Source organism: Pseudorca crassidens, chromosome 5, assembly GCF_039906515.1.
Source record: "Pseudorca crassidens isolate mPseCra1 chromosome 5, mPseCra1.hap1, whole genome shotgun sequence".
Classification (NCBI taxonomy): Eukaryota; Metazoa; Chordata; class Mammalia; order Artiodactyla; family Delphinidae; genus Pseudorca; species Pseudorca crassidens.
Window position 1 is genome coordinate 108,053,221 of NC_090300.1, and position 12,906 is coordinate 108,066,126.

General features: G+C 37.5%; 1 protein-coding gene and 1 non-coding gene across 2 annotated transcripts in view; one reads left to right on the forward strand and one right to left on the reverse strand.

The window, feature by feature from the left end:
• The window catches only part of EPHA3 (EPH receptor A3), a 366,552-nt gene extending 363,522 nt beyond the window's left edge, over positions 1 to 3,030 (reverse strand). Inside the window, exon 1 of the mRNA XM_067739177.1 lies at positions 2,751 to 3,030. Coding sequence (XP_067595278.1) covers positions 2,751 to 2,838 — 88 coding nt within the window. The 5' untranslated portion in view covers positions 2,839 to 3,030. The remainder of the gene's footprint in view (positions 1 to 2,750) is intronic.
• Positions 3,031 to 5,499: 2,469 nt separating this feature from the next.
• LOC137225604 (small nucleolar RNA SNORA62/SNORA6 family) lies at positions 5,500 to 5,649 on the forward strand. Its single transcript, XR_010943917.1, has one exon. It is a non-coding gene; the product is annotated as a small nucleolar RNA SNORA62/SNORA6 family (small nucleolar RNA).
• The last annotated feature ends 7,257 nt before the right edge of the window (positions 5,650 to 12,906 follow it).

Consider the following 12,906-nt stretch of genomic DNA (forward strand, 5'->3'; position numbering starts at 1 on the left):
TAATTGTCATCAAAGAGGCCAGTCATAGAAAGTATCATCTGGAATCATTTTCTTGAAGGCATATTAGAAAGTTATCTGTAACTGGATTAATAAAAGGAAAGTTCATACTAAACTTTTTTTCTAAGTATTTTTCTCTTATCATGGACCCATGGCATTTCAAAATTGATATTTGATTATCAATTCTCAAATTTAAAAAATAAGTCACACAATGGCACATTTCCTAGCAATTAACTCAGTGGTTAGGTTTTTGTTCTCTTTTATTTCTATCATGACTATCTTCATAATAGATTGCAAAATAAATTTTAGTAAATTTCTAGTAAATTTTCTATAGTGTTGAAATATAATTTTTAACATATTTTAAATACAACCTAGTATTTTGTATTTCAGTTCTCAGAATTTATATTAGAAACCTTTATTAATGAGATTCATTTTATCATTATTCCTTCTACCCAATATATGAATTTTCATAAGCATTGCTTCTTATTCAAATAACATTGTTAGAAGAATTGCATAGAAATCTTGGAACATACTTGGATTTTTCACTTTTCATGTTGTTCAACTCTACTACTATGTCCCAAGCTATTGCATTAATATTTGAAATCTTACTCAAATATTACCCAAGTTAAATCATTCATTTTACATTTTGTTTCAAATCTTCCCTTCATGACCTCAGAAGAGAAAGGAGACTACCATAGGACGTGATCTGGAAAGAATAATCCCACAAACAATGGATAGATAAACTTTTGCCCAAGCAAATTAAATGTAATTATGTCAGCTTTCTGAATATATTCACCTTTTTATATACATATTGTCAATGTGTACCTGCCTGTATAATAATATGCATTATATACCCAAATATACATAAGGTGTGGCTTAAAAGCAATTTGCATTTGATAATTCCTATTTCATTAAATTAATATTCATTAATTTTATATAAGTGTCAATAAGTTTAAAAGGCCTTTTTTCCTCTTGCAATTTACTGAAAGGTTACGTTTTGCACAAAAATAATGACTCTCATTAATGACTCGCTATATCCCTGTGCATTATTAATTCACTAAAATCCATTATCTAAATAGTTTATAAATATTCCATCTGGAGAAATACAATTTATCATAGCAATATGGGAATAATATTACTGTTTTCTAGCTATTATCAATACTTTAATATTTTCAAAGAAACAAAAAGAATAAACACTAATTTTAACATACTTGTATGTTACTCATTATACAGATAACTAGGCTTGCCTTTCATTCATAAAAAATGATTGACCATTACTTTCAAATAAACATGTTAATTTGATTTGTAAAAAAAACTCACTTGAAGGTAAGATAATTTCTTGATCCTTTTATTTTAGAATTTTAAATTTCCCAATTAAAAAAAGATAAAAAATTTAATGAAATCTGCCAAGTTAATAAAAGCAGTCACTAAGGAAAGAATGAAATTAAACTGCTCTATTGGCAGTGAAAGTAGGTCACCAAATATGAGAGGCAGTTTTTATATTTAATTTAAAAGTTTCTAAATATTTTTGAGTTTTTACTTGTGTTTTTAAAAAATAATATATACAATATACAACGGTACTGGCTTGCCAATATATTTTTTAGTTAGTGACATAACATATAATGTAGCATTTGCACATCAACTTCTCAGTATTGCTAAATTGCTAAATATTATTGTTATAAGTTCAAAATGATTAAGAGGAAATCCAAGTTGTAAGTGTTGCTTGAAAGCAATCAATTATTCAGAAAAGTTTTTCTTAAGAGTTAGCGATTATATTCACATATCATTAGGAATAGATCATAAAAGGTATACAGGAAAAAGGCAATGTCTCTATTAAGCATAAAATCTTATAGGAAACATTGGTGTCCTTAATATTAGGTTTGCACTTTAATCCATTGAAAAGGGATGAATGGCCATTAGGAGGAAAATAAATAACCCAGCACTAAGGAAATACCATTTGCTGCATATGAACATTCTTTCTTAATTTGTTGTTCAGTTATTTACTACACCTACCCAGGAGTTTTCACTATTCATTAAATACATTCTCCTATTCGTATATAAGCCCTTAAACAAAGAAAATCCAATCTCAGCTTATTGTAATTCCTGCAAATATTACTTATGTTAACGTGGCATATGCTGCTAATTAGAACCTGTACCACAGAGCAAACCACCGCCTGGCGGGATACACATCACTTCAATACAGCAGCTGCAACATAAATACACACACACACACACACACACACACACACACACACACATATCTCCGCTTCAACAAACTCTGATTTCGCTTTAGCCCATTCATAAATGCCATGATCCTAAGTTGGAACAACCTGTCATTACCTTTAAACATACTAAAGAATCTAGAGAGAAGGGTGGAATATTCTTTTAAACTTCTCAGAGTACTACATGGTCATAATTAGGAAATAAAATACTGCCATGACTATTTGGCAATTAACATACCGGGTTGTAAAACTGGAGGATTTTTCTTTCTTTCTGCTTAAAATTGGCAAACAAGATAATTGCTTGAATTGGTATCAGATTTAAAACACATTTTAGGTTTAGGCAATCCAAAATTATCTCTTAGAGTGTTTTAGAAGACAGCCGAAAATAAAAGCACCTCTTTCGTTTACTCTGAGAGCAAACTGCTTTATTCGGAGGGACCTCGACGACCTGAGAAGGCTTCGGTGCGAACGTGCTTGGAAGAGCTTTAGCCCCGCCGGGCAGGGCTGTGCGCGTCGCTGTACCTGGCTTACCTTCATTGGAAGGTTGGAGAATCAGTTCCCCGAAGCAATTGAGAACAGAGCAGCTGAGAAGGAGGAAGATGGAGAGGTGACAATCCATGTTGCTGGTGCAGAGGGCAGTGAGAGGAGCATATCTCCATGAAGCATGCCACTGATGTGAGGGGGAGCGCTCTGATTGCTGGAGAAGTTACCATGCTCCGCTCGCAGGCTGATGTCAAGTTTGACACTGGAGATAAGGAGGAGTCTGGCCGCCTTTCCTCGAACCTCGCTCAGGGACATCCCAGGGTCCTAGTGCCGTCGGAAGCGAGCGCTGAAGAAGAACAGGACAGCGCGCGCGGCCTCGCAGACAGCTCTGAAGCACCGAGCTGGGGCGGAAGGGGGTGGGGGTCGCGGGCGTCACCAAAGGCGCAGGAAATCCCGAAGTTATGATGGTGCGGTGGTGGAGAGTAGTGGTGGGGAGAGAAAAACACCCCCTCCTTATTTTCAATGGAAAGCAGCTATTTTATTGTTTGCAGTACATGCTCTTGTAGTTAATCCCCCGAAGAAACCAGAAACCCTGCTAGAGTGTCATATGGCAAAGTGAATGGAAAAGAAACTGAAATGCCAGAGAAACGTTTGTTATTAAAAGAACAGGAGCCCTTCATTTAAAAGAAAAGATTGTTGATTGTATTCAAAGGAAAATTGGTATTATTCTTTCACTGTGTTCAATGGGATCATAACTCTTCGCATAACTCTTTCTGGCGCAGAAAGACACTAATACGCACCCCAGATCAGAAAGTCTCTTCAGTTCTACACCAAGTGGTGTCAGGACTTTTTAAAGAGATTTGGCACAGGATTTCCATGTGCATAAAGTGCACTTTGGTTTTCCAAACTAGGAAGTAACCTTCAGCATCCTAAGGAAGTGAGCAAACCCAGCCCTAGGAATAGCTGCAGGTCAGCACGCATCCCTTGTTCTATGCTGTGGGTATAAATAAGAGTAATAGAAGTCAAGCCTCAAGTTCTTGACAGCACATCACTACCCTCCCTCCTTCACTATCTAGCATTCGGATCTCTGAGTTCTGTGAGATAAACAATGCATTATTCACAGCTTCCCATTTAGCTTTCCAGCCACTTCCAATCTGATAATAGTTGGAAGCTGTTCTTTAGCATTCCAAATCCAAAGACTAAATAATAGTGTCCTTACACTTTCTCACTTACTTTACTCCACGGTTATAAATGGTTTCTCTTATTTCCGGTTCCCTTGCTGGACAACATTATTGCAACCTATTTCAGCCAAATAATTTTGTAATTTCTATTTTGAGAACTATTCTTGCGTATCTTTAAAATATTCCCCAGAAAATATCACTCAAATATCCTCCCGCTCATCAATCTCTTCCTATTCTAAACAGAAAACAAGACTCTTACATTCCTTGCACAACTCTGGAAAGTAAAGGTAAGTTGACAGCTGTAAGATCAGTGATCAATTTTAGAGCTTTAAGTTGTGGAATCTAAATAAGGATTTGAAAGGCCTTGCTAATAAGTATTCTTTTCACAAACACTATGTTTTTAATGAGAGAACATGATTTTCACATGAATTTAAATAAGTGGCTTCTGATACTAGTTTGTCTGCTGGGATCAACGGTTGGGGGTGGGTGGGTAGAGGAAGCCAGGAAAAAAGAGTGACTGCTAACTTTTTGTGTGTGTGCCTTGTTACTTTGTATCTCTAACTTCTTCCCACATTATGTCACCGGAGGCTGTAGAACCCCCTTCAAGTCTGTCAGAATTGAAAATAATGCCAGGTACTGAACAGAAGATTCAGATAGTGGTGACTCTGGCACTTTTTAAAGTTCCAACACAATTTTATTCTTTCCATTGTTCTAGGTTTAGATAAAATTTTTCTGAAACTTGAAAGAAAATAAAGCCTTATTTGGAAGTGGCAATTTAAAAACATTTTGGAAAAACATGGCAATGTGCTGATATCCACGTATACTGGCTTCCCCTTACACTACTTCTCTTTTCACACTTAAACTGCTTATCACTGTGGAAAGAGGCATTCATGTTTGAAAGAAGCTACAATAGTGTGAAAATAAGTAAAAAGCAATTCCTGGCCTGGGAATAGAAAGTAAATAATATAGGATCTCTCAATTATAGACTCTCTAGCTCAAGAGACATTGGGTAACAAGAAGTTTCCATAATCTGAATGCCACTTTGAATAGATGTGAAAAAGAATGATGTCAGCAAACAGAGGGGTGCAAGGAATTTAGCCAAAGTCGTAGGAGGAGGGATAGAGGTGTGGGCAGCCAATTCAGGGAAAGCCTCATCAAAAAAGTAATAACTGAGCTGTAGTTTGAAGGATGAGTAGGAGTCTACTAATTGGAGAATGTTTGGAAGGCACTGCAGGCAAGCAGATGGAACATAAACAAAATCATAATAGTTTCCAAGTCAGGGCAAAAGAAAGCATCTGACATGTATAGAGCAAAGAGCATATGTGATGCCAAAAGGGCTAGGATACAGGAAAGAGAAGAGGTGGGGGAACAGAGTGGTAGGAGATGTTCTTTGAAAGGCAGATTGGAAACTGCAGAAATTTCTATGCCACATGTCAGTGATTTTACAATATATTCTAGATGAAAGAGGGACATAAAAAGCGTTTCAGCAAGTAAGAACTTGATCATATCTGGGTTTTAGGAAAAAAAAATTACTGATAGTATTGAGCATCTCCACCTGTTGTACAGGGCCCACCTGCTATTGAAGTACCTGGAATACTTATTAAAAGTGCACATCCCCTGCACATTGTTAGAGCTTGGAGTTGAGGCCACTGGCCGATGAACTCACAAGTGTAGGTAGTGTGCTACCTGACGGGCAAGTTTTTCGCTAACACCACAAGGGTCTCTGGCCCAATGAGTGGAGTTTGATAGTAATACTTGCTACAAATGTATGATTTTAATGTATGAAAGCTTTAAGGAGAGATGAAAAAACATTTATAAAATGGCCTGTGTTTTCTTCTGTTTTTCTCCATTATTTCTCACTTAGGACCTCGCAGGCATTTCTGTTTTCAGACTAACTTGATGTATCCTGTTGTAAGATCCTAAAAAGGGAGCTCACTCAGTGGGTCTGATGTGGTGGATGATTGCCCGGGAAGTTCTGCGCATGTGTGGCACCATCTCCCGTGAACACCCATGGGAGGTCGTGCGTGATCTCTACTTCTACAGAGATCCTGAAGAGACTGAAAAGGAAGAGCAGGCGGCAGCTGAGAAAGCTGTGACCAAGAAGGAATTTCAGGGTGAATGGAACGCTCCAGCTTCTGAGTTCACTGCTACTCAGCCTGAGGTGACGGACTGGTCCGAAGGTGTGCAGGTGCCCTCTGTGGCTATTCAGCAGTTCCCCACTGACTGGAGTGCTCAGCCCGCCATTGAAGAACGGCCTTCAGCTCCCACTGCTCGGGCCCCTGAGTGGGTAGGAACAACCACTGAATGGTCTTAACCTGTTCTTCCACAAACTTCTAAAATGGAAATAGGTTGATGGAAAATAAAGTTTCTAAAAACAATAAAAATAAAAGTGCACATCCCTTCTGCCCACCACAGGCTCATGGAATCCGAATCTCTGAGGTTGGGACCCAAGAACTTGCAACTTGACAAGTTCTTCAGGTAATCCTTTTGATCCCTGACATTTGAGAACCACTGCTGAATGTGAAGGAGGGAAAATCAGAGGCAGAATGGTGAGATTTGATGCCATTTCTTTTTTTTTTTTTACTAAGATGCTGTGGCCTCTTTTATTTTATTTTATTTTTACATCTTTATTGGAGTATAATTGCTTTACAATGGTGTGTTAGTTTATGTTTCATAACAAAGTGAATCAGTTATACATATACATATGTTCCCATATCTCTTCCCTCTTGTGTCTCCCTCCCTCCCACCCTCCCTATCCCAACCCTCTAGGCGGTCACAAAGCATCAAGCTGATCTCCCTGTGCTATGTGGCTGCTTCCCACTAGCTATCTACCTTACGTTTGGTAGTGTATATATGTCCATGACTCTCTCTCGCTTTGTCACAGCTCACCCTTCCCGCTCCCCATATCCTCAAGTCCATTCTCTAGTAGGTCTGTGTCTTTATTCCTGTCTTACCCCTAGGTTCTTCATGACATTTTTTTTTCTTAAATTCCATATATATGTGTTAGCATACGGTATTTGTCTTTCTCTTTCTGACTTATGTCACTCTGTATGACAGACTCTAGATCCATCCACCTCATTACAAATAACTCAATTTCATTTCTTTTTATGGCTGAGTAATATTCCATTGTATGTATGTGCCACAGCTTCTTTATCCATTCATCTGATGATGGACACTTAGGTTGTTTCCATCTCCGGCCTATTGTAAATAGAGCTGCAATGAACATTTTGGTACATGACTCTTTTTGAATTATGGTTTTCTCAGGGTATATGTACAGTAGTGGAATTGCTGGGTCATATGGTAATTCTATTTGTAGTTTTTTTAAGGAACCTCCATACTGTTCTCCATAGAGGCTGTACCAATTCACATTCCCACCAGCAGTGCAAGAGTGTTCCCTTTTCTCCACAGCCTCTCCAGCATTTACTGTTTCTAGATTTTTTGATGATGGCCATTCTGACTGGTGTGAGATGATATCTCATTGTAGTTTTGATTTGCATTTCTCTAATGATTAATGATGTTGAGCATTCTTTCATGTGTTTGTTGGCAGTCTGTATATCTTCTTTGGAGAAATATCTATTTAGGTCTTCTGCCCATTTTTGGATTGGGTTGTTTGTTTTTCTGTTATTGAGCTGCATGAGCTGCTTATAAATTTTGGAGATTAATCCTTTGTCAGTTGCTTCATTTGAAAATATTTTCTCCCATTCTGACGGTTGTCTTTTGGTCTTGTTTATGGTTTCTTTTGCTGTGCAAAAGCTTTGAAATTTCATTAGGTCCCATTTGTTTATTTTTGTTTTTATTTCCATTTCTCTAGGAGGTGGGTCAAAAAGGATCTTGCTGTGATTTATGTCATAGAGTGTTCTGCCTATGTTTTCCTCAAAGAGTTTGATAGTTTCTGGACTTACATTTAGGTCTTTAATCCATTTTGAGCCTTTTTTTGTTTATGGTGTTAGGGAGTGATCTAATCTCATACTTTTACATGTACCTGTCCAGTTTTCCCAGCATCACTTATTGAAGAGGCTGTCCTTTCTCCACTGTACATTCCTGCCTCCTTTATCAAAGATAAGGTGACCATATGTGCATGGGCTTATCTCTGGGCTTTCTATCCTGTTCCATTAATCTATCTTTCTGTTTTTGTGCCAGTACCATACTCTCTTGATTACTGTAGCTTTGTAGTATAGTCTGAAGTCAGGGAGCCTGATTCCTCCAGCTCCGTTTTTCGTTCTCAAGATTGCTTTGGCTATTTGGGGTCTTTTGTGTTTCCATACAAATTGTGAATTTTTTTGTTCTAGTTCTGTGAAAAATGCCAGTGGTAGTTTGATAGGGATTGCATTGAATTTGCGGTATGCAAATTGTTGTGACCTCTCCCGTTGTGGGGCACAGGCTCCGGACGCGTAGGCTCAGCGGCCATGGCTCACAGGCCTAGCCGCTCCGCAGCATGTGGGATCTTCCTGGACAGGGGCACGAACCCGTGTCCCTTGCATCGGCAGGTGGACTCTCAACCACTGCGCCACCAGGGAAGCCCTGAAGCCTTTTTTAAATAACTAAAGTAATAAGGAACTGAACTAGAATCCAACTGACGGAAAGAAGGAAGATGCATGATGGAATTAAAACACACGTTTGTGGTGAAACAAACTATATAGCCCAAAGGAAAAAAATGGGTTTGGGGGGCTGAGGAAGAGGGATATGACTAAGACATTTGCAGTATTTAATTCCCCTCATTGTTCAGTTCAACAGAAGGTGAGTGCCTAACATGTGCTTAATCATGTGCTAGACACCGAGGTCAAAAACATGAATACGAGGGCCCTTTAAAATAATTCAGAATCACAGCAAGAAATTATGCAAGTGTTAGATAGAGGTGCATGTAGTGTTATTTTCATAGTACAAGGTGGAGGGGTGGGGGTATCTCAAGTTAGGAATTAAAGGGAAATTCCTTTGAATAGACGGCAATTGAGTGGCACCTGGAAAGATTTGTTTTAAAGAACAGAGTTCGGAGAAGAGAGATTAAGCATGAAAAGCATGCTTTTTGGAGGAAATAACATATACCTCTATTACTAGCGCACGGATTTGGAGGCAGCGTCAAGGGGTATGGGTAAGAGGAGACAGGAGGGTTAGGGAGAAGCAAGGTTATAGTGAATTCTGTGAGCTGTTCTAAGGAGCCCGGACTTGAGGGTGATGTGAGGCAGAAGAGAGACATGTTCAATTAGCATTTTAAAAAGATCATTTTGACATAGTTAAGCGGGGAGGGTAAAACGGAAGCAAAAACACCAATTAGGAGCCAAGAGACAAATTAGGATCCCTTCACAATAGAATAGCCAACATCATGCAGAGGTACAAGTGGGGCTCTTGAACCCGACTGCCCTGGCTCTGTTACTCTTAGTAAAATTCTAATAATAATAGGTCCTATCTCATAGGGATGTTGTAAGGATTATATGAGATTTGGGATGGTACAGATAAAGTGTAAGCTTAGTGCTTGACACACTAAATCATTCAATACATTTTTTAAATCTTGATCTAGAAAAGAGATCTAGAGGGTCTCATACTGAGCAGTGATGGTAGAACTACAAATCACACAAATGTAACTGGGTGGAATTGGCAAACAACTTCACAGATTGATTATGAGCAATGAGGTAGCTGGATATGTCGAGGAGGCCTTTCAGTCTGTGGCTTGAGTGAGGAGGTAGTCGGGACTGCAAGAGAGATTTGAGAATAGAGAATGGGCATAATACAAAATTTCTATTCTAGGTTTATACAGATGAAGTGACCTGAGGGAAAGCCAAGAGTAGATGAACTATTAGGAGACAAAGACTTTGACTGGAATTGTTCCTTTGGAAATGATTTCCTCTGCAAATACAGGTGACCCTCTGTTCCGCAGATGCTGAACCCCATACTATGGAGGGCTGACTGTATTGATTGTGCTTCTCATTTTATGTAAGGGACTTGAGCATTCACATATTTTGGTATTCAAGGAGGTTCTAGAAGAATCCCTGAAGGATGCTGAGGGAGGGACCACTGTAATTAGTATGAAAAAATAAGTAGGTTCATTCATGTAAGCAAAGTGTTGGCAGAAAGATCAGTTGGCCAAGAATGAAACCCGAGCATATACCAATATGGGCAGACCTCGGAGACACTACAGGCTGGTTCCAGACCACCACAGTAAAGCAACTATGACAATAAAGTCATGGAAATTTTTTTGTTTGCCAGTGCATATATAAGTTATGTTTACACTATACTGTAGTCTATTAATCAGGTTATAGCAATGTCTAAAAAAAACCAATGTACTTTAATTTAAAAACAATTTATTAATTAGTAACATCAAAGGTCACTGATCAGAGATCTCCACAACAAATAGTAATGAAAAAGTTTGAAATATTTTGAGAATTACCAAAATGACACAGCAACAAGAAGAGAGCATATGCTGTTAGAAAAATGGCACCGATAGACTTGCTTGACGCAGTGTTGCCATAAACCTTCAATTTGTAAAAAACACGATGTCTACGAAGCACAATAAAGCTAAGTTCAATGAAATGAGGTAAGCCTGTATTTAAGACAGGCAGAAACAGAGAAGAGCAAAGAACTAGAAGGGATTAGCCTACTGGAAGCCAACTTTTTAAGGGTTTCACAAACAGCTGATGGTCAAAAATTCATTCAACAAAAATATCCAATAAGATATTGACTGAAAAGTGACAATTGGGTTTGACAACTGAAGGTTTTAATGACTTTTGTGGTTTTGGTGGGGTAATTGGTTTGCAAGTAGGATTCAGATAAAAGAGTAAATAGAAAGTGAGGAAAAACAGTAAATGTATTACCCTTTCAAGAAGGTTAGCTTAGAGAAGGCAAGCCTAGAAAAGGGGAAAGCAAGGTGTAGTGACAGTATTACAAAATGGAAGAGGCCTATAAGATTTATCTCTCCTGTGTTTAGCTGGCTAGTGATACAATTAATTGACAAAGGAGTTTAGGGGATTATATTTGGGATAGGAAGAAAAGGTGGGGAAATAACCACTTCTGCTTAGGACATGGTGAGATGCACATGTAGATATATTTAAGCCAAAAGTTAGATGTAAATGCCTAGAAGGGAAGACAGATTAGAGACTGCAAATTGAACAGTCATTAGCAGATTGGTAGTAGCTTAAGCCACTGCAGTAGATGAAGTTGTCCAGATGGATCATAAACAGTGAGAGAAAATTCAATCCTGTTAAATAAAATGTTCAAAAGGCAGATGGAGGATGTATAATTATCAGAATTCATTGAGTAGGAATAAATATCATAAAAGAAAGGTAAAGAGAGAGTGAGTTGGAGATGACAAGAGAACTGAAAATTTCAGGAAGGGAACAGTCAACCAAAAGAAAAAAAAAGGTAGAGTTTGGTGAAAATTAAAAACAAAAATGTTTTTTCCAGTTAATGGAAAGACCACAGGACTGGGAATCCCCTCTCAGAAAAATCATATTTAGAGCTGCAAAACTCTTTGGAGCCTATCATTTTACAGATAGAGAAAGTCTAAAACATTAGCGACTTCATTATGTTCAACACAGTCAAAGGCAACAACAGGAAAGATCTTACATTATACAAAGAAAATATTAGAAACAAATATCTAGGAGAAAATTTGCAGGAAATCTTCTGTTACTGAAGTGTTTGAGGGTGATTAGAAGAACAGAATAATCCAAGAAAACGTCTTGAAGGGTTGTGATTTTTGGAACAATTACTGGATTTTGGATTTGAAAATAGTCACAGTAGGTTGCACAAATTAATTTGCTATGCTTGAACTGATATTCACTGAATTAATATATCTTGGATTTGAACGTGCAAGTTTATGCAATCAATATAAAAATTAGCATGCCTGAGCTAATTGAAAAATGCTCATTCAATTGTTATAAAGTCATCAAAAGAAAAGCAAAAAATAGATCATAAATGTGATTTGCTTGTTAACTAACCAATGCTATCTAAAACATACTCTTATACTCATTTTTACTATTACCTCTGGAACATTTCTCCATTTTTAAAAACAAACATTATTACTGCCGTTATTTCCTAGTCTTCCATTTCCCTTGCCAAAAGACAGTCAAAACAAGCCAAGAGTTCATCTTGAAATCTAAGGAAAACATCCCCAAACTCTGAGCAAACTCTGAGCAAGAGCATATGCGGCTGGAGGTGGTGGGGGAGTGAAGGGAGTGTTTTGGCCGAAACAGAATCTGTATCGCAGTCCTTTTAAGTCAGTTTTTGAGAAATACTCATATCTGCACACACGTATACACTTATATACTTAAGAACATTCACATACACACACACACACACGTGAAATACTGTGTCAATACACTAGCCAATTGTGTTTTCTAGAGCAGGAGGTCTCAATCTTTATTATGCAGGACATTGGGGGAGCTTGTTCAAATGCAGACTTAGAAAATCTTATTTCAAATGATTTAGTAAATCCAGGACAGGGCCTGAAATTCTGCAACTCGGACAAGTGCCTAGGCAATGTCTTTGCAGATCTGACAATATTTTATATGGCAGAGTTCCAGAATACATACATTTTGTTTGGAAAATTAATATAAATATATAGATGTATACTTAAATACAAGCATTAAAATATTAAAATATCAGATGGTAAAAATATGGGAATCATAGCTTAATCAATTCAACCTTATCAGTAAACTTCAAAATAAACCTAATGCTCCCACAAAGTAGTCAGACAATATTTTATTACCCTAAATCCCTCTCTTCTTGAAGGTATATAGTCAAGATGAATTCATCATTGTTGTGAATTCTTATTTCACTTCTATCTAAATCACTCTTTTAAGCATTTTATAATTTACTGATCTGCATTGTTAACTGTTTCAAGGGTATAAATTATCTGCCCAATATTTTAAGTTCTTTCCTGACAAGGTAAATAACAAACATTATCTAGAAAAGAGAAGACACTGTTCAACACAAGCATGTATGACAATCTCTTTCATTTTATTTCAGATATGTTGAATATGTGATCATTACAGCTGGATGATAATTTCTCAAGATATGTATTAAGTGGCCAA